This window comes from Pristiophorus japonicus, chromosome 2 (assembly GCF_044704955.1).
Source record: "Pristiophorus japonicus isolate sPriJap1 chromosome 2, sPriJap1.hap1, whole genome shotgun sequence".
Classification (NCBI taxonomy): Eukaryota; Metazoa; Chordata; class Chondrichthyes; family Pristiophoridae; genus Pristiophorus; species Pristiophorus japonicus.
This window is the reverse complement of record NC_091978.1, coordinates 126,631,427-126,657,291: the sequence shown is the minus strand read 5'-3', so window position 1 is coordinate 126,657,291 and position 25,865 is coordinate 126,631,427. Positions and strand designations below refer to the sequence as shown.

Genomic DNA, 25,865 nt, shown 5'->3' with positions numbered 1-25,865 from the left:
CACCACCTCAGCAAAACCCCAGCCCTACACAAGGTAGAAAAGGCCATCCGTCAGCTCAAGAACAACAAGGCATCGGGAGAGGATGGAATCCCCGCTGAGGCACTAAAGAATGGTGGAGAGGCACTATTAGCATGAATGCATGACCTCATCTCTCTCACCTGGAAGATGGAGAGCATGCCGGGAGATCTCAGAGATGCAGTGATCGTGAACATCTTTAAAGAAGGGGACAAGTCCGACTGCGGCAACTACAGAGGAATCTCCCTGTTGTCAGCCACTGGGAAAGTCATCGCTAGAATCCTCCTCAACCATCATCAACCTGAAACATTAACTGTTTCTTTCCACAGATGCTGCCTGACCCACAGAGTTTTCCAGCATTTTGTGTTTTAATTCAGATTCCAGCATCCGCAATATTTTGCTTTTATATCCTTCCTGAGGTTCGATGTCCAGAACTGAACACATTACTCCAGATGGGATCTGATCAAGACTCTGTACAACTGAAGTATCGCTTCTTCCCCTTTCTATTCCAGCCCCCTTGAGACAAAGGCCAACATTCCATTAGCCTTTTTTGATTACTTTTTGTACCTGTGCGGCAGCTTTTAGTGACGTGTGTACATGGACATCCAAATCCCTTTGCTCCTCCACATTTTTATTGGTGAAGCCAGCATCTGCTAATAGAATAAACCTGTTCTCTGTGTCTCTCGTTCTGTTCTATTTTAATCATCAAAACATGACAGCTCGTGGTGTAGTATAAAACGAGCATGATGCTGTGGTATCGAATGAAAAGCCAATAGTTTAGATTATATTGTACTTATGTAAACCTTGATATTTTTGTAATTTCAGCATTCAGTCCTTGTAGCTAGGGCCCAACATAAAAATTCTAACATGATTAAGATTATGGGGATACCATAACATATAGGGATACCATATAATGTGCTAGCAGTCTGCAGTGCCGATACATGAAGTAAACCACACCACAGCTCCTTATTTAAAAAAATATTTTACATGCCAACACAATTTAAAAAATAAATTTACTTAAATCTAACAACCCTGAAATTATGGTCAGTGGCGTAACTGAGGAGTACGCTGACGTCCAAAGGAAATCCACACTTACCTAATGCAAGGCCCCCCTTCGAAAACTTGCGTTGTTTTGCTACGAAGCTGAGTGCAGCATAGTGGCCCATGGATCCCGGGGCACACTGTGGCGTAAGAAAACCTTGGATCACGTGGTGCTCCAATCAGGAAATAGAAATCTCTGACTCCCATTCATGATTTTTTTAGTCTCACTCATCCCAGTTATATCAATAAATAAATCAGTCTCATTCTTGGTAAATTTATTCCAGCCGTTGCTTATTTGGCTCCGCGAGTCAGTTGGGATCAGGAGATCGTTAGGTGGATATAGATATTTAATTTAAAGATTTTTTTATCATGACGGGCCTATATTTCAAGTTGCTGCATATCACCACCGCCCCCACCCACCTTCCCTTATGCTGTGCAAACAGACTCCTGCACCTGTTTGCACCAACCATAAAATTTTCCTGTGTAATTGCTGGGCAGTTGGTGGTCAATTAGCCCAACTCAGCACCAGCAATGAGGATTTCACTGTCGCAGCAGATGACTTGATAGATCGCAAGTTTGGGATTTAGTGCATGTGCTTCAAACTTTCAATCAATTGCAAAGGCGTTTTTTGGCGTACTCCAAGCGTACTTATCATACCAACTACAAATTCTGCCCCAACATTTCGCAAATCTAAATGCATACTATACAGAGACCAAAAGATGTGTAGAAGTGATTCCAACTGGTTCAGTTGATATTTCAACAAAAAGATCCAAAGATTTTAAATCTACATCTGAACACCAAAATTAGATCAATGTCTTTAAACCATTCCCATGAATTTACTGGTTGCTCAGTTGGTTGTCTTACCTATATATCGTAGAGCTGACGGGAGCAGATTTATTTCTTTTTTCTGGATAGCTAAGATTAAAGATTGCAATTGAATATTATAAATGGGCAGCACCAATTGCATGCAGTCTGATCGCACATATGCATTACAGCCAACATCACAGTGGCTTACTTTCCAACAAATCAATGCCCCTCCATTCTCCATACACGCATCATATGCACAGTTCTTTGATACCTAGCTGGAGAATTTTGAACAGTCAATTGCAAAGGCGTTTTTTGGCATACTCCAAGAGTATTTCTAACAATCAAATGATTCTATTTTGTCAAAATGTTTTGTTTGCTGAAACAAGGCTGTGGCCGGCAACTTCTCTCGCCACAATTTTGTTTGCTACATAAAATTCCAGCTTTCTGGTTAGGCTTTCAGCTCTGCAAAAGGTCAGGCTCAATGCTGTAAATACTTCTAAAGATAAAACATGATACCGTGTTCATTTTAGGGGCTTTTTATTTGTGAAAGCATCATTTTCAATTCATTCACTGTTAAAATTTGGAGTGAAGCTGCACATATTGCTGATTTTTGAATAGGGCGCTAGAGTAACATCCTTTTTATTAATATAAGACACCACTTTAAAATTGGACTCTCAAGTCTGAGCTGTTTTTTTCCACCACATTAGCCACCTAATCCCATTCTCTTGTCCCGTAGCCATTTGCTTTGATATTCCTGTTTTTCCAAGTGATTCCCTTATTCTCTTATTCCCTTTTAAAATGATTTATATTTAGCACTTATTTATTATACTACAGTTGTGGTACCAGAGTATTAGAAAGTTTTCATATCTGTGCGACATCAAAAATAATAAATTTGTTTAAAATTATATATTTTTAAGTTTCCCGAAGGGCTCAGTGACTTCATCCACGGAACAGTTAAGCCATACAGAACAATATGGCACGAGTTCAGTCCCTAGTCTGCATTAAGGTGGCTGCGGAGTTGGTATGGGCTCTACAATTGACCCAGTGCTTTATTAGACACGGGATGATCCATCAATGTTACCTCTCCTGATCAGCATCCAACAAGTCCTGCTGTAAGTTTGTTGTGCACATAGATGATTTTTAAAGGGGGTACAAGAGTGCAAGAATAAAGAAGTAATGATGAATTTATAGAAACAGTTGGTTAGACCACATTTACAGTGTGCAATTTTATGTGCCCCAATATAGAAAGGACATTAAAACCATGGCATCAAACAGGAAATTAGGGATGTGTGCAATAAAGGTACAGCAGTTATCATGGGTGGCTTTAATCTACATATAGATCGGGCTAACCAAACTGGTAGCAATACGGTGGAGGAGGATTTCTTGGAATGTAGAAGGGATGGTTTTCTAGACCAATATGTCGAGGAACCAACTAGAGAGTTGGCCATGCTAGGTTGGGTGTTGTGTAATGAGAGAGGATTAATTAGCAATCTTGTTGTGCGAGGCCCCTTGGGGGAAGAGTGACCATAATATGGTAGAATTCTTCATTAAGATGGAGAATGACACAGTTAATTCAGAGACTAGGGTCCTGAACTTAAAGAAAGGTAACTTCGATGGTATGAGATGTGAATTGGCTAGGATAGACTGGAGAATGATACTTAAAGGGTTGATGGTGGATAGGCAATGGCAGACATTTAAAGATCACATGGATGAACTTCAACAATTGTACATCCCTGTCTGGCATAAAAATAAAACGGGGAAGGTAGCTCAACCGTGGCAAACAAGGGAAATTAAGGATAGTGCTAAATCCAAGGAAGAGGCATATAAATTGGCCAGAAAAAGCAGCAAACCTGAGAACTGAGAGAAATTTAGAATTCAGCAGAGGAGGACAAAGGTTTTAATTAGGAAGGGGAAAATAGAGTATGAAAGTAAGCTTGCAGGGAACATAAAAACTGATTGCAAAAGCTTCTATAGATATGTGAAGAGAAAAAGATTAGTGAAGACAAATGTAGGTCCCTTGCAGTCAGAATCAGGTGAATTTATAATGGGGAACAAAGAAATGTCAGACCAATTGAACAAATACTTTGGTTCCATCTTCATTAAGGAAGACACAAATAACCTTCCGGAAATACTAGGGTACAGAGGGTCTAGCGAGAAGGAGGGACTGAAGGAAATCCTTATTAGATGGGAAACTGTGTTAGGGAAATTGATGGGATTGAATGCCGATAAATCCCCAGGGCCTTATAGTCTGCATCCCAGAGTACTTAAGGAAGTGGCTCTAGAAATAGTGGATGCATTGGTGGTCATTTCCAACATACTATCGACTTTGGATCAGTTCCTATGGATTGGAGGGTAGCTAATGTAACCCCACTTTTTAAAAAAGGAGGGAAGAGAGAAAACAGGGAATTATAGGTTAGCTGACAGCGGTAGTGGGGAAAATGTTGGAATCCATTATTAAAGATGTAATAGCAACGCATTTGGAAAGCAGTGACTGGATTGGTCCAAGTCAGCATGGATTTATGAAAGGGAAATCATGCTTGACAAATCTTCTAGAATTTTTTGAGGATGTAACTAGTAGAGTGGACAAGGGAGAACCAGTGGATGTGGTGTATTTGGACTTTCAAAAGGCTTTTGACAAGGTCCTACACAAGAGATTAGTGTGCAAAATTAAAGCACATGGTCTTGGGGGTAATGTATTGATGTGGATAGAGAACTGGTTGGCAAACAGGAAGCAAAGAGTAGGAATAAACGGGTCCTTTTCCGAATGGCAGGCAGTGACTAGTGGGGTACCGCAAGGTTCAATGCTGGGATCCCAGCTATTTACAATATACACTAATGATTTAGACGAAGGAATTGACACTAAGCTGGGTGGCAGTGCGAGCTGTGAGGAGGATGCTCGGAGGCTGCAGGGTAGGTGAGTGGGCAAATACATGGCAGATGCAGTATAATGTAGATAAATGTGAGGTTATCCACTTTGGTGGCAAAAACAGGGAGGCAGAATATTATCTGAATGGTGACAGATTAGGAAAAGGGGAGGTGCAACGAGACCTGGGTTTCATGGTACATCAGTCATTGAAAGTTGGTATGCAGGTACAGCAGGCGGTGAAGAAGACAAATGGTATGTTGGCCTTCAGAGCGAGGATTTGAGTATAGGAGCAGGGAGGTCTTACTGCAGTTGTACAGGATCTTGGTAAGACCACACCTTGAATATTGTGTAGTTTTGGTCTCCTGAGGAAGGACATTCTTGCTATTGAGAGAGTACAGCGAAGGTTCACCAGACTGATTCCCGGTAAATGGCAGGACTGACATATGAAGAACGACTGGATCAACTAGGCTTATATTCACTGGAATTTAGAAGAATGAGAGGGGATCTCATAGAAACATATACAATTTTGACAGGATTGGACAGGTTAGATGCAGAAAGAATGTTCCCGATGTTGGGGAAGTCCAGAACCAGGGGTCACAGTCTAAGGATAAGGGGTAAGCCATTTAGGACTGAGATGAGGAAAAACTTCTTCACTCAGAGAATTGTGAACCTGTGGAATTCTCTAACCACAGAAAGTTGTTGAGGCCAGTTCGTTAGATATATTCTAAAGGGAGTTCGATGTAGCCCTTATGGCTAAAGGGGTCAAGGGGTATGGAGAAAGCAGGAAAGGGGTACTGAGGTGAATGATCAGCCATGATCATATTGAATGGTGGTGCAGGCTCGAATGGCCTACTCCTGCACCTATTTTCTATGTTTCTATAACTATAGCATAGATTCACTATTATGTCCAGGGATAGGAAACTATTAGCTATGAGGAGTGGAGATAGTAGGAATATTTATATTGGAGCAGCGAAGGCTAAGATGCTTTATTGGAGGTGTTTGAAGTTATGAGGAGTTTTGATACAGTGAATAGGGAAAGATTATTTCCTCTGGTTAGGAAGTCAGTGAGGGGTCATCAATTTAAAATCATCTCCACTTGTCTGGTTGAGTGCAGCTCCAACACTCAAGAAACTCAATACCATCCAGGACAAAGCAGCCCGCTTTATTGGCACCCCATTCACCACCTTAAACATTCACTCCGTCCACCACTGGTGCACCATGGCTGCAGTGTGTACCATTTACAAGATGCAATGCAGCAACTCACCAAGGTTTCTTCGGCAGCACCTCCCAAACCTGTGACCTCTACCACCTAGAAGGACAAGGGCAGCAGCTGCACGGGGACACCATCACCTCCAAGTCAGACATCATCCTGACTTGGATATATATCATCATTCCTTCATTGTTGCTGGGTCAAAATCCTGGAACTCCCTCTCTAATAGCACTGTGGGAGTACCTTGGACACAAGGAGTGCAGCGATTCAAGGCGGCGGCTCACCACCACCTTCTCTCAAGGGCAATTAGAGATGGACATCAAATGCTGGCCTTGCCAGTGACACCCACATCCCATGAACGAATAAAAACAAAATCACCAGAGAGGTTAGGAGACATTTCTTTACACAGAGGGTTATTGGAGCACGGAATGCTTTTCTGCAAACAGAGGCAGAGACCATTGCATCTTTATGGGAAAACTGGATAAATATTTGAAGCAAAGATACAAGCCAACAGGAAGATAGCAGGGCAGTGGGATTTGTTTGGGATGCTCTCATTTAGAGTTGCTAGAAACACAATGGGCCAAGTGGTCTCGCTCTGCTGTAAACTTCTATGATTTCATGCTATGCTACCAATTTTTACCTCTAGTCCTTGAGATAAAATTGTAATGCTTAAAATATCAAAACTTATTTTCTCATTTCTTAATCTCAGAACTTTACAATATGGGTTTAAGCTTTACTTTGGCTTGGGAAAGATGAACCAAATGGATTACATTACACATTTTGAAATATTTGATGTTTAAAGAGTACAATAACCAGTGATAGTACAGAACACAGAAAATGTCAAACACAATTTTTTCTTATTTTGTATATTTCACCAAATGATCCAGAAAAATTGGATAGTTTCAAGTAGTCATCTCTCTCTGGCCGTAACCTTTCCAGTGACTGAAATGCATAGAGGTTGAGGTAAAAACAAGACAGGAACACAAATACATGTTAGTTATTCTGACTCAACAATACTGTGCATTTATTTTGCACCATGAACATAGTAAATTGTCCCAAGGCATTTCACAGGAGTGTTATCAAACAAAATTTGACACTGAGCTATACAAGGAGATATTAGAACAGACCAAAAGCTTGGTCAAAGACATAGGTTTTAAGGAGCATCTTAAAAGGAAGATAGGTAAAATGGCAATTCCAAACTTAGGGCTTAGATAGTTGAAGGCACCGCCTCCAATGTTGGAGCAATGAAAATCAGGGACGTGCAAGAGGATAGAATTGGTGGAGCGCAGAGATTACATAGATGGGGAGGGGCGAGGCCATGGAGGGATTTCAAAACAAGGATGAGAATTTTTAAATCGAGGCATTGCCGGATCATGAGTTAATGTAGGTGAGTGAACACAGGATTGATGGATGAACAGGACTTGGTACGAGTTGGTTATATGGGCAGCAGAGTTTTGAATGACTTCCAAGTTTACGGAGGGTGGAAGATGGGAGACAGGCCAGGAGAGAATTGGAATTGTCAAGTCTTTTATAATTGTATTAAAATAATTAGGAATTTATGAAGTTAGTTAATACAAAGACCTTTTTGACCTTTGTGAGTGGGACAGTATCTACAGTGAAACATTCCTTTTGACTGTTCTTTACTGTAGCGAGAAGCCAGCAGTTTAGGCTGACCAAACAAAACAAAAACACAACAATGAATTAAATGCTGAGGGTGAAGGAATTGTGTTAAGTGGAGTTGCTTGTTGCTATAAATTAAAGCAAAACATTGATTGTTTTAGAGGTTTGATTAAATGTAAACCTATGCCCCAGTTTCTTTCTTGAAAGATCAAAGCTTACTACCCCTTTTCAACATGCTTAGCGAGTTGCTGTCAACAGCGGCCTTTTACTGCCTGGATTTCCTGAGTGTGAGGAAGCAGATATACAGCTGAAGTGAATGGCCATTAATTGAAAATAGCACCATATCTCTTCCTTTACTCTGCCCCCACAGCCAGCTTCTAGTGAGAACAATTACAATCCAGTGGTCGCCTTTTACCTACAATACACAGGAAGAGACCAGTTTTATTTGCAGAGACGGCCAAAGCAATTATTATATGTTAAGGCAGCCAACACCATTCAGATCTACATTCAGTCCTATCATAAGAATTTACAATAAACAGCAAATTAGGAGCATTAGGTGAGAAACTTTCTTGGTTAAAAATATCAAATTTATTTACTGTTGGCACACCAAACGACGTTAAAAACTACAAGTATTATGAGTTAAAAATAATTAGTTTTCTGTATTGTCTTTTGAACTGGTTTCGTAGAGGGAAAGTTTAGAGATGCAGTTCGAGGAGGTGCATTAGGGAGTGGGACTCCAGTTCCAGGTCGTGGGGGTACAGTCACTTTACATACGAACATAGAAACATGGCTAATGCTAATTAAACTGAAGAAACATAGAAACAGGACTAGGCCTTTCAAGCCTATTCAGCCATTCAATTAGATCATGGCTTATCTGTACCTCAACCCCATTTACCCATCTTTGTTCCAAATACCTCGATACCCTTACTGAACAAAAATCGATTGGAGTCTTGAAAATTTCAACTGACCCAGCATCCACAGCCTTTTGATTCTTGGAGGAAGTGTTTAATTTGGAGGTACAAGTACAATGTTAGAATCTGGCTGTCCAAAAACCGTAATTGTCCAAAAACCGGACATTTGTGAGGCGGCCAAGATGGCGACATTGGGCGGCAAGGGATGAGAAAACTGGTAAAAAAAAGAGCACGGGGGGGCCGCAAATGGCACAAATCAGCGGGTGGCGAGGAGCACCAACAGCAAGATCCGAAATCCGGAAAAATCCAAAAACCGGCACGGTCTCAGTCCCGCTGTTGCCGGATTTCAGATGTTGTACCTGTACTAGCTATATTTGAAAAGGTAAAATTTGTCTGACAGTTGTTAGAAAGGCATAATCCAGCTGCTGCCAAGGATCTGGCCCAGCCTGGCGATGCTTACAAAGTTAGGAATCCACTCATGACAAATGGATCTGGGAGTGCCCCATCGAGTCAGACTGGGAATAGAGTTGGTAGGCCTTGCGGGAATTTTGAGAGGGTTCTTTCCAGGCTGCTTGCATTGTTGCTACTGTGGGATGCTCCAAGTCCTTAGACTGCAACAAAAAGCTGACAATGAAAGACAGTTGGGCAGGGTCGGGTTTGCTTTAGTTAATCTATGGGTTGCATGTGTTGGCTACATTCTAGATCATAATTTGTAAAGTTGGTCTGCCCAACAGTAGTACCGGAGATTGGGAAGGCTGACCTGTTCATGTTTGGGAGCCAGTGGCATTTAGAGGACTGGAAATTATACTCTGGCTGCTAGATAGGGAAGCTAAATTGGATAGGTGTGGAAGCAAACCCTCTTAAGCCAACTCTCTGATGCAGGTGGAGTAAGATAATACAATGAATGTACCACTCAAACACTTCACAAAGTTCCACTGGGTGATGACTATTGGAAAGGCTGCAAATTACTTCACATGGTCTGGTCATGTTCTCACATGCAGCCATTCCGGACAGCTGTGCTGAAGGCCATAAAAAATGTGAAGGACCTCACAATTGCTGCAGACTTAGGCCCGTTTCTATTGGGCCTAGTCACTGGAGAAAGAACTAATAATTTTTATTTATGTAGCGCCTTTAACGTAGTAAAATGTCCGAAGGCGCTACACAGCAGTGTTACAAGACAAAACGGATAGATTTGACACTGAGCCACAAAACAAGAAATTAAGGCAGATTACTGAAAGCTTGGTTAAAGAGGTAGGTTTTAACGAGCATCTTAAAAGAGGAAAGAGAGGTAGAGAGGTGGAGAGGTTTAGGGAGGAAGTTCCAGAGCTTAAGACCTAAACAGCTGAAGGCACGGCCACCGATGGTTGAGCAGTTACAATGAGGGATGTTCAAGAGGCCAGAATTTGAGGAGCGCAGACATCTTGTGGGGTTGTGAGCCTGCAAAAGATGACAGATAGGGAGGGATTTGTAAACAAGAACGAGAATTTTGAAATCGAGGCATTATTTAACCGGGAGCCAATGTAGGTCCGAAAGCATAGGGGTGATGGGTGAGGTAACAAAGGCATGAATGAGGGATTCAGCAGAAGAGCTCAGGCAGGGGTGGAGGCGGGCTATGTTATGGAGGTGGAAAAAGGCGGTTTTAGTTATGCCACGGATATGTGGCTGGAAACTCATTTCTGGGTCAAATAGAACACCTAGGTTGCAAATAGTCTTGTTCACCCTCAGATTGATGCTAGGGAGAGGGATGGAGTCAGTGGTGGGGTTCAAAGATAATGGCTTCGGTCTTCACAATATTTAATCGGAGAAAATTTCTGCTCATCCAGTGCTGGATGTCGGACAAGCAATCTGACAATTTAGAGACCAAGCAGGGGTCGAAAGAAGTGGTGGAGAGGTAAAGCTGGGTGTCGTCAGCGTACATGTGGAAACTGACTCCGTGTTTTTGGATGATATCGCCAATGGGTAGGATATAGATGAGAAATAAGAGGGGACCAAGGACAGATCCTTGGGGGGACACCAGAGGTAACGATGCGGGGGTGGGAAGAGAAGCTGTCTTTTAAATTGTAACTAACTTGTAAGCTAATGCAAGTGTTACTGCTGGCCGCAAGATCATTGATTTCTGCTTTCCTTCCATGACAAATTGCAAACCTCCCCGCAACAAACGTGATGAAACAGTTGGATAATTGGATATGTGAAGCCTCAATTGGCTAAATGAATCCATTTACTTCAACTCTTCTTTTTACTAATAAAAGACACACTGGATGAAACTGGACATCTCCTAATGCAGAAGCCATAATATTTTTGTAAATACATATAATAAAAAGGAACTATCAGCACATATTTTATTACCAAATTTATGAAGAAATCATACTTTTGTCTTAGACAGAAACTAAAAATGAGTTGGAGCAAGTTCTAGGTTGATACATCATCACCATAATTCCAAAGCATTAAACAGCCCTAATGCTAATACCAAGGCCACAGGTATAGCTCCCAGGATTAGGAGCATGATGGAGATCCTTGTGTCTAATGATGCAGTAGGAATGCTCTAAATTGCCTGTAGAGTTGCTGGTTTCTTGTACTTCAGATACGTTGAAGAGGTTGCAATTCACTAGAATCAGTTCAGCAGTGATTGTTCTTCATTTTAAAAACAGAGAAAGATACAAAAGAAACAAGTGTGCATTGAAACCTTTACTGCTGTTACTGAAGGAATCAGAATTATAGACGGATAGGGTAATTAGTGACAAACTATTTGCCACTTTGCAATTCATGCATCATTGATCTCTTTGTCTTCAGGCAGTTTTCAAATAAAAGGTAAAATTTAGAGGCAGCAATTATAATGATGAGGCAAAGAAATCAATTAGGTAGATTATCTCTCAGTTTGAGACAACCTTGTGACATTTCCCTGTAGTTTGCATTTACAAACCTAATAAGCTCCATTCCAGGAAAAGCAATCCAACACAAAGTGCAAGTGAGGCCCTTTCATTTCCAAAAGTGAGACTAGATAAGGATGCACTTATAGGTCATAAAAATATAAAAAGCAAATTCACATTTTCACACAACTGTTCACACTCATTTTTGGATACTTAAAGCTCACAGGTAAATATATATTTTTATATATTGTACACAGAGACATATTTAACTTTCAAAAAACTAATTTTAATCAAAACAAAAAAAAATTGTTGAATCATTAACAAGTTTATAAAACAGTGATTTAGTTACATAAATAAATTGATATCAGTGTATCAAATCTTAATTACTTTTAAACTTCAAGAGCATGTTTACACGGGCGATGAAGTACAATCTTTTACCTAATATAATAAATAAAATGGTGAGCAAGAAATTATAATTTTCTTTTCCTAAACAGCAAAAAAGGCTACCGAACATACCTCTAGCATTTTCCCTAGTGGAAGGAACAAGTGACACTAGTAACATTTTGCACCCAACGTAAAAACTCTTTTATAAAGCACAAGATACAGAACAGTTCTGCTAAATTAAAGACTCAAAATAGAAACCAAAGTCATTTTTAATGAACAGTTTGGTAGTTAGATGTCCAGTTTGGTTATTTTTTTTAAAGCGTTAAGACAAGGCAAGATAGAAGGCTGTTCTCTCTTGAGGAATTCTATAGGAGGAAAAAAAAGTAGAACAGTCTTACTACACAGCAACTTCCTGTCCTGCACAAAGTCAGTTCCCAATGCAGATTAATATATGTTATTGAGCACATAAGTAGCATTTCACTATACCACTGCAAAGGCCTACTGTAACATCTTTTCTTTTTTTGTAAAACACATAGTTCAACCTTTTCAAGGATATCTTAAATTGTTTTAGTTCAGTTATAGACTAGGAGGCACAAAGCCTGATTCTGGCAAATACTTTTAATGCTAAGGCTTACTGCTCTGGCTGTAATTTGTTTTTTTTGTCCCTCTTAACTATGGTGTCTGTTACAAGCAGATTTTTTTCTTTTTTTAATTTAAGTTTTCTCAGACTAGTTATCAGTCCAATCATGCAACAGAGGTGATGGCTCTGCATAGATGCCCAGCACACATTTCTCCACCTGAGCCAACCTGAAGCAAGGCGCACTTTAGTCCTTCTGATATGTTTTTATACCAAGCTACTGCAGCTTCAAGTATTTTGCATTACATAGAATATTTTATAAATTAAAATGTTACGTATATTTTTTCAATATTCAGACATATACTATAATATATACAGTACAATAAATGCTCTCATTCTTTCTTCGATAAATCCCTGAGAATGTATGTTGACAGTCGCTAATTACACATGCGCAAGCAACGTGTGCCATGCTTCTGGATGAACAGCACTGCAAAGCCACGTGGTCAGCCTTGTATTCTTAATACACTGAAATGTAAGGATGAGTGACGAAGGAGTAAAGCTGAATCCATACGAGGTACTTATCACTTAGGATGGAGGTGTCTGTTTGGTTTAAAGCCATACTCTTAGGCTGTGAATGTACATACGAAGGACAGGAGCGACGTGGGCTTTTGCCACTTGACAACATGTACTCAGTGTAAACTGATTCTTTTTTTCACTTTTCTCTCATACAAAAGACACACACAAATCTCACAATCAACAGGGTAAAGTTTGTGAACTGTTCATTACTATACACATAATACCGGTGTGGCTCTGGTTTTAAGTTAAAAAGGGTACAAAGGCAGGCTCAATAAAAAGATACAACAGCGTGCTGATCAACCAAATCGTTCACGCACCAACATCATGAGTTTCTTTTTGCCTTTGTAAATTTGCTTCAGGTTGTCAATAAACTGTGTAAACTGGATGTGTCCATCGTGAGCCATCAAGAAGGTCTCTCGGGCCTTGCTTAGGAACTCTATAAACTCACTATAGTGCCGTGGACTAATGTGCGTAAGCCGTGAATGCGTTGTATTTATATAGGCCCCAATAGTGGCATCCAGGAGCTGTCTGAGTGGGGCTTTGTCCAGTGACATTAATTTCCCAGAGTTCCTCCGTCCATGGAGTCCCACCATTCCCGGTGTGGTCAAAGTGCACCGGCGCAGAATGTCTGAAAGTACTGTAGCACACTGAACACTTTTAACCACCAGAGGTATTATAGCTGCTAGCTCATTCTTCCCAAGGGAGTGGCTAAGTGCACATGCCCATAGGACGTCATTAATGGCAGGGTGTGTATCCTGATTGTAACCCAGGTTGAGATGCGTCATTGCCAAGGTGGCTAGCTTATAGGCCCGCATAGGGTAACCACGGTGCTCCATGTACCGAGCAATTGTGAAGAGTTGTGTATAACTCATACCAGTCGTGGCAGCATCTAGAACTATTTGGTAAGCAGTCTCAAAAGCTATATGGTCCTTTTCACACAGGGTTAGGGCTGAGAGGGCACAGTTCTGAGGATCCTTCATAGCACATTGCAGTGCAAGCGTCCTTGCACTGCTGGCTAGTTTCTCCCGTTGGTTGTAGTCCAGGTTCAATCTAACAACTGTGCTATGGGACATTACTGTAGTGGCAACAATACTGGTAGCTTCAGTTGGGGTGAATAGTGTAAACCAGCTCTGCATAATGCTGTCCAATGCATAAACTCCTAAAAAGGAAAAGAAAAAAAGGTTTAGATATTTTGCTCTATGAAAAATAACTATTGAAATGTGTCCCAGTATGCAGATCGAGCTTCTGGGTACTGAATAGACGGTGCAGTTTATACAGAACACAAATACACCCATGTCTGCAAGAATTTTCTGCATATTTCAAATGATTGTGTAAACATTTTTTTTTGGTGGGGGGAGGGGACAGAAAGAGAGGATATAAGACTACAAGAAACCGTGGAATGGGAAAAGTCCCATTTCCTCAAATACACCATACACATCTTCACGACCTCCAACTAATCAATCACATATTTTTGAAGGAGGCGATTTATACCACAATAAAACCTCCAAAAAAGCATGATAAGCTTTCTCCACATTTTCTTACCATGAACTTAATAATATACCACCTTCCATAATTATTTAATCAATTAGGTCTAAATCTATACTTAGCACTTTAAATTCTACGTCTACCAAATAATTAGCATTTTTTTTTTTTAAAAAGCTCAGCAGATTAGCATCAATCCACATGAACACATTCCACACGTCAAACACTAAAGATAAATATTCCGACCAATCTCAATGCTCATGAGGGTTGACTATCTTGAATCTGTATCCTGTAATCTTGCAACCATAATGGAATGTTTAAAAAAGCTACTTGCATCTGTTATTTGCATACATTATTTTCATCATTTTAAAAAGACCTGAAATTATATTAACTCTTGATCTTTTCTCCAGTGAAAATAAATTCAGTTTTTTTATGTCTACCTTTATAAATTTTTAAGTTTAAAGTCTTGCAATTTGTTAAGCAACCTCCTTTCTCCTCTGGTTCACAACACATTTTGAGTAAGCACGAGACTTAGTAGTTGAAAACCATGCTCCTTTATACACCATATTTTGACGATATCAAAGGAAAATTACATCTATTTCCCAAATCCTCTGAACACAGATTATCTATAAAAACAGTTCGCAATTATTTACCTCAACCATTTCCCCAATACGAAACTTCCTGACGTAACATTTTCTAGTATCTTTGACCAATTGTTATCAGTATCCCGACTTTATTGTTTATTACTCTAATACTAAACATTAACCATCCATGGGTAATGTCATTACTAACATTTATTTCCTTACTCAAGCATTTTACATTTCAGAAAACAAGCAATGCCGTCTCCTCACGACACTTCAATGTCATCCTGTTTATATCTTGGAAAGCCTGACAATGCATTCCTTTGACGACACTTCCAAGAAAACCTGTTGCTTTAAGATACAAAGTAGTTCGAACTTTTACAATGTCTAACGGAATCATAGTTATTTTTCTCCAAGTTTCTGAAGGCAAGGTGACCAAAACAAAGTTATTGGTGGGGACCACATTTAGGGTACCATGTCCAAAGAAAGCTAAAATTTTGGAACTGTTGGTTGGACACTGGCCTTTTACCACTAGGACCTAGGTTTAGATCCAGCACAGAATGATCAGCTGAAAGTCTCCTCTGTCAACTGGCTGCAAGGATTCTAAATGAAATGATTTTGAGAAGTCTCAATCTAGATTCCAGTACAAAACTGTCCCTACTGAACACGAATTGGAAATATCAGAGGGAGTCCAAGGATGGCTGGAGTGGGAAATAGGGGTGCGGAAGTAGCAGCAGAGTAGAGGGATCTTTACTCTGCACCTGGCTCTTCAGGAACTGATGTCGAACCATGGAAGTTTACAGTACAAAAGACAGCCATTCGGATCATTGCAACTCTACCAGCTCTTTGCTGGAGCAATTTAAAATTAATCTCGGTCCTATACACTCCACATAGGCCTGTTTTTAAAATACGAGTTCTCAGGATGTGGGCGTCGCTGCCAAGACTGGCATTTATTGCCCAGCCCTAGTTGCCTTGAGAAAGTAGTGATACAACAGTGTCTTGCTAGGCCACTTCAGTGGGCAGTTAAAAGTCAACTGGAGTGACATATAGGCTAGGCTGGGTAAGGACAGCAGATTTCTTTCCCTAAAAGGGAATTATTGAACCAGTTGAGTTTATATGACAATCCCACAGGTTCATGGTTACTTTTTACTGATACCAGTTTTGTTTTAATTTCCAGATCATCATAGACATTATTAATCCTCTATATTACTAGCCCAGTAGCATAATCCCTACACTACCATACACATGTATGTTTCTTCCTATTCAAGCATATCCAATTTTCCTTTAAAGGGTCCAATGTTTTCTGCCTCGCCAATTGTATTTGCACTTTCAGGTAGTTATGCATTTGACGTTTTAGATCTCTGCTCAGCGACACCCTTCAGCATCTTTCCAATGAGTGTATATTACCTCATGTTTATGGTCATGTGTATTTGCAACACCAAAGTTCTGACTGGTCCCTTTGGAGGACAAGACACACCCAGCAGTTTGTCTGGAATGTGTAATTAGATCCTGCCTGCCTGAGTAATCAAGTACTTTGCAATGTGTAACTTGATCCATGTTTGAATCCCTCCAATCCAGTTTACGCGCCTGCCACAGTACAAAAACGGCTCTCATCAAAGTTATTAAATACCCCCTTATTACCTCAATACTCCTTAGATGAACATTTGTAACATTTCATAAAATAGTTTTCAGAATGTTACCAATTACATACCCAAGATTACCTGGTATATAATTGCACAGTTCATGCCTGGCTCTTGTTCAATTAAGGAGTATATTTTAGACAAAATCAAGTGCAAACAACCCCTAAAATGAGAGTATTTTCTCAGTTTAGGCAGTGAAAATCCTGCACCACATCTCGGGCTGTATTAAGACTTTCCATCATCACAGAAGCCATGCCAGCCTCCTTAATACTGCTTAGCACACAAAACTCGAAAAGTATTGCGCTGGATTGACACTTCAATTCTTTGACCATCAGTAAGAGAGGAGTCAGCAGATGAAACCAAGCTCATGGCGCAAATACACAACACATACACATTCCAAATACGCTTAGGTTAGAAATAAAGAGGAATTGAGCTTTTGAGAGAAAGATCAACTACATTCAGGAGTGTGGGAGTGACCATCCTAATGTAGTTAATATTCTTCCTTATTCATTCATCAATATACAAAATTATAAACTGGCTATAATGCGACAGTTAGGAATGGAACTGGAAGGAGGGGGAAGCAGTTTCGTGGGGGCTGGACCACCAAGGACAATGCTGTGGTTGATGATACTGAAGGCTAAGGCGATATCAAGGATGACAACAAACACTCATCAACCAAAACCTTTATAAAAGTATTTTTAATATAGTAAACATCTGAAAGTACTTTGAGATGGAAACAGCTGCTGAGCAGTGGTAAGAAATAAATTAGGGTGATCCTTGATGTGTGCAAGGTGACCTCTGGCGTTTGTGATTTGACAAAGAATTGGAAAGATTGGCTACGAATAATAAAAAAAAAAATTAGGGGAATTAACCAAAGGCACAGCCAAAGAGGTAGGTTTTGGGGAGGCTTTTGAAAGTGGGAAGAGAGAATTAGCAAGGCAGAGGGATTTACAGAGAAAGTTCCAGAGTGTAGGGTACAGACTGCGAAAGGCTCTGTCTGATGATCGAAGAGGGAGGAATGCAAAGGAGACAAGAATGGAGGCCATGGAGAAATTTTTAAATAAAGACAAGAATTTTCAATGCAGTGGGGCATAGACAGCTAAAGAAAGGAAGTACAGAGATAATGGGGGAACAGGATATCATTTCACATTTGAAGGATGGAACAGTGGAGACAACAAAGACAACTTTGGAAGAATCAAGCTTGGAGGTCGATGCGGCATGGATGAGAATGTTAGCAATAGAATCTGGTTATTGGGAGGAGTAGGATAATGTAATTATCGGAGGTAGAAACAGAGTTTTGGTGATACACAGGATATAGGATTTGGAGCTCAGCTAGGGGTAAAAGAGGAAATCAAAGTTGGGTACTGCTTGGTTCATTTTGAGTGAGCAGCTGGGCAGGGGCTGAAATTAGGGGCTGGAAGCAGAATTTTTGTTATGAAAATATAGCACACGACAGTTGCAATCATATAGAATGTCATTGATGGATTTGATCCAGACAGAGGATTTGAGAAAGAGGTCATGAATGGTAGTTTGAGGGGGGAAAGGGATCGAGTGTTATCTTTCAAATAATTCCTGAGGAAACGGAGAAGTTGGCAGTACCCATCAGCACCAGGTTAAGGAACATAATTGGAATGGTTAGGATCTAGGTCATAAGAGATTTGAGAGAGCAAGTAGTGGGTCCAGAGGAAATTCATTGAAAGAAGTCTAGAGTGGGCAGGGGTTGAGGAAGAATGGTGCAGAATTAGAGCTTTGCAGGTTAGAGACAGAGGTGGGAGGGGTGAGGTTAGAAATCCACCAAGAAGATGGTCTCAATTTGAGGCAAAGTCGTCCATGAGCTCCTTGCATTGGGTGTCAGAAGTGAGGACAGAGGGGGCAAGGGAGGGAGATTGGAGAAGGTGGCTTCTGGTGGGGAAAAATAATTTCAGTTGGCCATTACAGAATGATCCTGAATTAGGAGGATGTTTGTCTGCAGAGGCAGAGATGCTATTCCATTTGAGGTCATCAAACCATATGTCACAGTGGACAACCAGGTTAGTTGTCTCAGCTTTGGGAATTGGTGAGATTGTTGGTAAGGGGTGCTAGGAGGATTTTCTCACCCCAATGACAGCTGGTAAGGGAGACTGCTTTATTAGTAATCAAGATATCAGGGGCCTTGTGTGGTTCAGAGGCCAAGTGGGTATCCATAGGTGTGGGTGGGAGAGTTTATGCCAGAGATTGAGTGAGGGCAGGAGGGTGTAAGGATCAGAAGCAAAGAGGCAGGCCAAGTCTAAGTGTAGGTTGAAGTCCCCCTAGTTAAGTTAATCTGTGCAGAAATGAGAAGAAGGATTAGATCCGAGATCTCAACAAGGAAGTTGCCACCCCAAACATCCTGTAGTCTCGAGTGAGATTGCCAAATATGGAAAAGTTTAGTGCACATATCGCTGACCAATAGGAACTACACTAAGACGTCCCAGTCATTTTGCGTCGGACCCTTACAACCAGCAGAGGGGAGTTTTCACTTCATTACCCTGGTATGATTTCAAAGGTTTGAAGTCCAGTCCACTTAATAACCTTTTATCAAATAAACAGTTGAAATGTACAAAACTTAAAGGGTTAACAGTTTATAGGAAATTTCAAATCCTTCATCGGGTTTGTGTAGCATCTTCAGAGGTCTTATCCTTTATTAAGCATACAATATCTTATTTTTTTTTAAAGAGAGCAATTACATAAAATATGTAACTAAATATCCTTCCCAAGACCGAGCCAAGTACCAGAGACACCTTAATGGGCTTTCCACAATTAAATGGATCTTACTTCAATTATTATTGGGAGTAGGGTGTGTTATTCTGTTTCAGGTTTTAACAAGTACTTTCTCAACTTGCTACTATACAGCTCTACAGAGTTAGAAAATGTATAATCAACTTTGAAACTATATATATTATTTATGTGTACCAAGTTAGTACCGGGCGCAGCGCATAGAAACATAGAAACATAGAAAATAGGTGCAGGAGCAGGCCATTCAGCCCTTCTAGCCTGCACCGCCATTCAATGAGTTCATGGCTGAACATGAAACTTCAGTACCCCCTTCCTGCTTTCTCGCCATAACCCTTGATCCCCCGAGTAGTAAGGACTTCATCTAACTCCCTTTTGAATATATTTAGTGAATTGGCCTCAACTACTTTCTGTGGTAGAGAATTCTACAGGTTCACCACTCTCTGGGTGAAGAAGTTTCTCCTCATCTCGGTCCTAAATGGCTTACCCCTTATCCTCAGACTGTGACCCCTGGTTCTGGACTTCCCCAACATTGGGAACATTCTTTCTGCATCTAACCTGTCTAAACCCGTCAGAATTTTAAACGTTTCTATGAGGTCCCCTCTCATTCTTCTGAACTCCAGTGAATACAAGCCCAGTTGATCCAATCTTTCTTGATAGGTCAGTCCCGTCATCCCGGGAATCAGTCTGGTGAACCTTTGCTGCACTCCCTCAATAGCAAGAATGTCCTTCCTCAAGTTAGGAGACCAAAACTGTACACAATACTCCAGGTGTGGCCTCACCAAGGCCCTGTACAACTGTAGCAACACCTCCCTGCCCCTGTATTCAAATCCCCTCGCTATGAAGGCCAACATGCCATTTGCTTTCTTAACCGCCTGCTGTACCTGCATGCTCACCTTCAATGACTGATGTACCATGACACCCAGGTCTCGTTGCACCTTCCCTTTTCCTAATCTGTCACCATTCAGATAATAGTCTGTCTCTCTGTTTTTACCACCAAAGTGGATAACCTCACATTTATCCACATTATACTTCATCTGCCATGCATTTGCCCACTCACCTAACCTATCCAAGTCACTCTGCAGCCTAATAGCATCCTCCTCGCAGCTCACACTGCCACCCAACTTAGTATCATCCGCAAATTTGGAGATACTGCATTTAATCCCCTCGTCTAAATCATTAATGTACAATGTAAACAGCTGGGGCCCCAGCACAGAACCTTGCAGCACTCCACTAGTCACTGCCTGCCATTCTGAAAAGTACCCATTTACTCCTACTCTTTGCTTCCTGTCTGACAAAGAGTTCTCAATCCACGTCAGCACACTACCCCCAATCCCATGTGCTTTAACTTTGCACATTAATCTCTTGTGTGGGACCTTGTCGAAAGCCTTCTGAAAGTCCAAATATACCACATCAACTGGTTCTCCTTTGTCCACTTTACTGGAAACATCCTCAAAAAATTCCAGAAGATTTGTCAAGCATGATTTCCCTTTCACAAATCCATGCTGACTTGGACCTATCATGTCACCATTTTCCAGATGCACTGCTATGACATCCTTAATAATTGATTCCATCATTTTACCCACTACTGAGGTCAGGCCTCAGCCTCGCTTCCAGCAACAAGCACAACCAGATCACAGTTCACAAACATAAATATGTCTTTAGCACAACCTCGGCAGAGCACCCTCTATAGCACTGCCTCTCAAACAGTGTGGTATGAAGCCTGTCCTAGATTGAGTGTGGCAAAGGACTAAAAAGTGAAGGCGAGAGCCAGAGCTGGGATCCAACAGTGGGTCTGTGAAGTGGGTGGCAGGGGTGGGGGGAAAAGAGAAGGGAATTGGCTCTGGTAAGTTGCCCTTTCACAGCAGCCCCATCACTGATCCTGGCTGCTTCCTGATAGCCAGGTACTTTTATTTTTCTCTTTTATACCACAGGTTTTCTTGCAGTGCTGGGGTAAACCACATTAGCCAACAAACTGCTATAATACCAGATGTTTGCTAACCTAGCCGATCAGGTAACAGTGAGTTGTGGCCTGCGGAAATGCTGGTGCCAAGGCATAAGGATAGACCCCATGGCAGGAGGGGCAAGATGGGCAGCAGCACAGATAAAGAAAGCAATAAGCAGAGAGAAAGAAGAAAAAAAAAAAGGAGACATACAAACATATAGTCGTGAAGAAAGTATGTGGGAGTAGAAGCTATTTAACTGATTCTGGCTACAGCTGTGAGATGCATTCATCCCAGAGAGAGATGATCTGGTACCTAACATCACCTCCTACAAGACAGATTAAACTGCAGATTGTGTACTAACTGAAGTATGACAGGAATTCTACCCTAAAATTTGGATGGCACTGATCTCTGGGATTAGATTCTTTCACTGGGATTAGGACTTACTCATCATGAGATAAATTGTATATACAGAAATCTGATTAATTTGCCATTCAACTGACTGGTTAGATGAGAAATTCCATCAATTATCTTTTGTCGTCTTCTTTGATGTGGAATCTATATGGGTAGAGCTGCAGAACACTAAAGGGCAAAAAACGTTAGTGGGAGTTGTGTACAGACCTCCAAACAGTAGTAGTGATGTTGGGGAGGGCATCAAACAGGAAATTAGGAGTGCATGCAATAAAGGTGCAGCAGTTATAATGGGTGACTTTAATATGCACATAGATTGGGCTAGCCAAACTGGAAGCAATACGGTGGAGGAGGATTTCCTGGAGTGCATAAGGGATGGTTTTCTAGACCAATATGTCAAGGAACCAATTAGGGGGGAGGCCATCTTAGACTGGGTGTTGTGTAATGAGAGAGGATTAATTAACAATCTCATTGTGCGAGGCCCCTTGGGGAAGAGTGACCATAATATGGTGGAATTCTGCATTAGGATGGAGAATGAAACAGTTAATTCAGAGACCATGGTCCAGAACTTAAAGAAGGGTAACTTTGAAGGTATGAGGCGTGAACTGGCTAAGATAGATTGGCGAATGATACTTAAGGGGTTGACTGTGGATGGGCAATGGCAGACATTTAGAGACCGCATGGATGAATTACAACAATTGTACATTCCTGTCTGGCGTAAAAATAAAAAAGGGAAGGTGGCTCAACTGCGGCTATCTAGGGAAATCAGGGATAGTATTAAAGCCAAGGAAGTGGCATACAAATTGGCCAGAAATAGCAGCGAACCTGGGGACTGGGAGAAATTTAGAACTCAGTAGAGGAGGACAAAGGGTTTGATTAGGGCAGGGAAAATGGAGTACGAGAAGAAGCTTGCAGGGAACATTAAGGCGGATTGCAAAAGTTTCTATAGGTATGTAAAGAGAAAAAGGTTAGTAAAGACAAACGTAGGTCCCCTGCAGTCAGAATCAGGGGAAGTCATAACAGGGAACAAAGAAATGGCAGACCAATTGAACAAGTACTTTGGTTCAGTATTCACTAAGGAGGACACAAACAACCTTCCGGATATAAAAGGGGTCAGAGAGTCTAGTAAGGAGGAGGAACTGAGGGAAATCTTTATTAGTCGGGAAATTGTGTTGGGGAAATTGATGGGATTGAAGGCCGATAAATCCCCAGGGCCTGATGGACTGCATCCCAGAGTACTTAAGGAGGTGGCCTTGGAAATAGCGGATGCATTGACAGTCATTTTCCAACATTCCATTGACTCTGGATCAGTTCCTATCGAGTGGAGGGTAGCCAATGTAACCCCACTTTTTAAAAAAGGAGGGAGAGAGAAAGCAGGGAATTATAGACCGGTCAGCCTGACCTCAGTAGTGGGTAAAATGATGGAATCAATTATTAAGGATGTCATAGCAGCGCATTTGGAAAATGGTGACATGATAGGTCCAAGTCAGCATGGATTTGTGAAAGGGAGATCATGCTTGACAAATCTTCTGGAATTTTTTGAGGATGTTTCCAGTAAAGTGGACAAAGGAGAACCAGTTGATGTGGTATATTTGGACTTTCAGAAGGCTTTCGACAAGGTCCAACACAGAAGATTAATGTGCAAAGTTAAAGCACATGGGATTGGGGGTAGTGTGCTGACGTGGATTGAGAACTGGTTGTCAGACAGGAAGCAAAGAGTAGGAGTAAATGGGTACTTTTCAGAATGGCAGGCAGTGACTCGTGGGGTACCGCAAGGTTCTGTGCTGGGGCTCCAGCTGTTTACATTGTACATTAATGATTTAGACGAGGGGATTAAATGTAGTATCTCCAAATTTGCGGATGACACTAAGTTGGGTGGCAGTGTGAGCTGCGAGGAGGATGCTATGAGGCTGCAGAGTGACTTGGATAGGTTAGGTGAGTGGGCAAATGCGTGGCAGATGAAGTATAATGTGGATAAATGTGAGGTTATCCACTTTGGTGGTAAAAACAGAGAGACAGACTATTATCTGAATGGTGACAGATTAGGAAAAGGGAAGGTGCAACGAGACCTGGGTGTCATGGTACATCAGTCATTGAAGGTTGGCATGCAGGTACAGCAGGCGGTTAAGAAAGCAAATGACATGTTGGCCTTCATAGCAAGGGGATTTGAGTACAGGGGCAGGGAGGTGTTGCTACAGTTGTACAGGGCCTTGGTGAGGCCACACCTGGAGTATTGTGTACAGTTTTGGTCTCCTAACTTGAGGAAGGACATTCTTGCTATTGAGGGAGTGCAGCGAAGATTCACCAGACTGATTCCCAGGATGGTGGGACTGACCTATCAAGAAAGACTGGATCAACTGGGCTTGTATTCACTGGAGTTCAGAAGAGTGAGAGGGGACCTCATAGAAACGTTTAAAATTCTGACGGGTTTGGACAGGTTGGATGCAGGAAGAATGTTCCCAATGTTGGGGAAGTCCAGAACCAGGGGTCACAGTCTAAGGATAAGGGGTAAGCCATTTAGGACCGAGATGAGGAGAAACTTCTTCACCCAGAGAGTGGTGAACCTGTGGAATTCTCTACCACAGAAAGTAGTTGAGGCCAATTCACTAAATATATTCAAAAAGGAGTTAGATGAAGTCCTTACTACTTGGGGGATCAAGGGTTATGGCGAGAAAGCAGGAAGGGGGTACTGAAGTTTCATGTTCAGCCATGAACTCATTGAATGGTGGTGCAGGCTAGAAGGGCTGAATGGCCTGCTCCTGCACCTATTTTCTATGTTTCTATGTTTCTATGTTTCTATGTTTCCCTTTTATTCCAAAGGAGAATGTAGAAAATTCTTAAACGTCTGATTTCTTTCCTCTTCATTTTGTTTATTATTAATAATAATAAATAAACTTTTATTTATATAGTGCCTTGAACATAGCAAAATGTCCCAAGGTACTTCACAACAGCGTTACTAACAGATAAATTTGACACCGAGCGCAGAAGAAATTAAGGCAAATGATCAAAAGCTTGTTTAAAGAGGTAGGTTTTAACGAGCGTCTTAAAAGGAGGAAAGAGAGGTGGCGAGGCGTAGCGGTTTAGAGAGGGAGTTCCAGAGCTTAGGGCCCAGGCAGCTGAAGGCACGTCCACTGATGGTTGAGCAGTTACAATGAGGGATGTTCAAGAGGCCAGAATTTGAGGAGCGCAGACATCTTGTGGAGTTGTGAGGCTGAAAAAGATGAGAGAGATAGGGAGGGGCGAGGCCATGGAGGGATTTGTAAACAAGAACGAGAATTTTGAAATCGAGGTATTATTTAACCGGGAGCCAATGTAGGTCCGAAAGCACAGGGGTGATGGGTGAGGTAACAAAGGCATGAATGAGGGATTCAGCAGAAGAGCTCAAGCAGGGGTGGAGGCGGGCTATGTTATGGAGGTGGAAAAAGGCGGTTTTAGTTATGCCACGGATATGTGGCTGGAAACTCATTTCTGGATCAAATAGGACACCTCGGTTGCAAATAGTCTTGTTTACCCTCAGATTGATGCTAGGGAGAGGGATGGAGTCAGTGGTGGGGTCCAAAGATAATGGCTTCTGTTTTCACAATATTTAATTGGAGGACATTTCTGCTCATCCAGTACTGGATGTTGGACAAGCAATTTAACAATTTAGAGACCATGGAGGGGTTGAGAGAAGTGGTGGAGAGGTAGAGCTGGGTGTCGTCTGCGTACATGTGGAAACTGACTCCGTGAATTCAGATAATATCGCCAAGGGGCAGCATACAGATGAGAAATAAGAGGGGACCAAGGACAGATCCTTGGGGGATACCAGAAGTAACGATGCGGGAGTGGGACGAGAAGTTATTGCTGGAGATTTTCTGGATACAATTAGATAGGTAAGAAAGGAACCAGGCGAGTGCAGTCCAACCTAGCTGGACATTGGTGGAGAGGCGTTAGAGGAGGATGGAGTGGTCAACTGTGTCAAAGGCTGCAAGCAGGTCCAGAAGGACGAGGAGGGATAGTTTACCTTTGTCACAGTCACAAAGGATGTCATTTGGACTTTGATGAGAGCAGTTTTGGTACTGTGGCAGGGGCGAAAGCCAGATTGAAGGGATTCAAACACTGAATTCATGGAAAGTTGATCACGGATTTGGGAGGCAACAACACGTTGAAGTACTTGGGACAGGAAAGGATGGTTGGAGATGGA

The 25,865-nt window shown here is 41.5% G+C and overlaps 1 protein-coding gene across 3 annotated transcripts in view; it reads right to left on the bottom strand.

The window, feature by feature from the left end:
• Window positions 1-11,667: 11,667 nt before the first annotated feature.
• Window positions 11,668-25,865, bottom strand: part of LOC139240721 (zinc finger SWIM domain-containing protein 6) — a 244,922-nt gene continuing 230,724 nt past the window's right edge. For 2 of the 3 annotated variants that reach the window (XM_070869236.1, XM_070869239.1), the window contains exons 14-15: window positions 13,192-14,033; window positions 11,668-12,086 (exon numbers count right to left, since the gene is read on the bottom strand). In XM_070869236.1, coding sequence (XP_070725337.1) covers window positions 12,036-12,086; window positions 13,192-14,033 — 893 coding nt within the window. In that variant the 3' untranslated portion in view covers window positions 11,668-12,035. Of the gene's footprint in view, window positions 14,034-25,865 lie in introns of all 3 variants that reach the window. The other variant, XM_070869237.1, reaches the window with a different exon arrangement.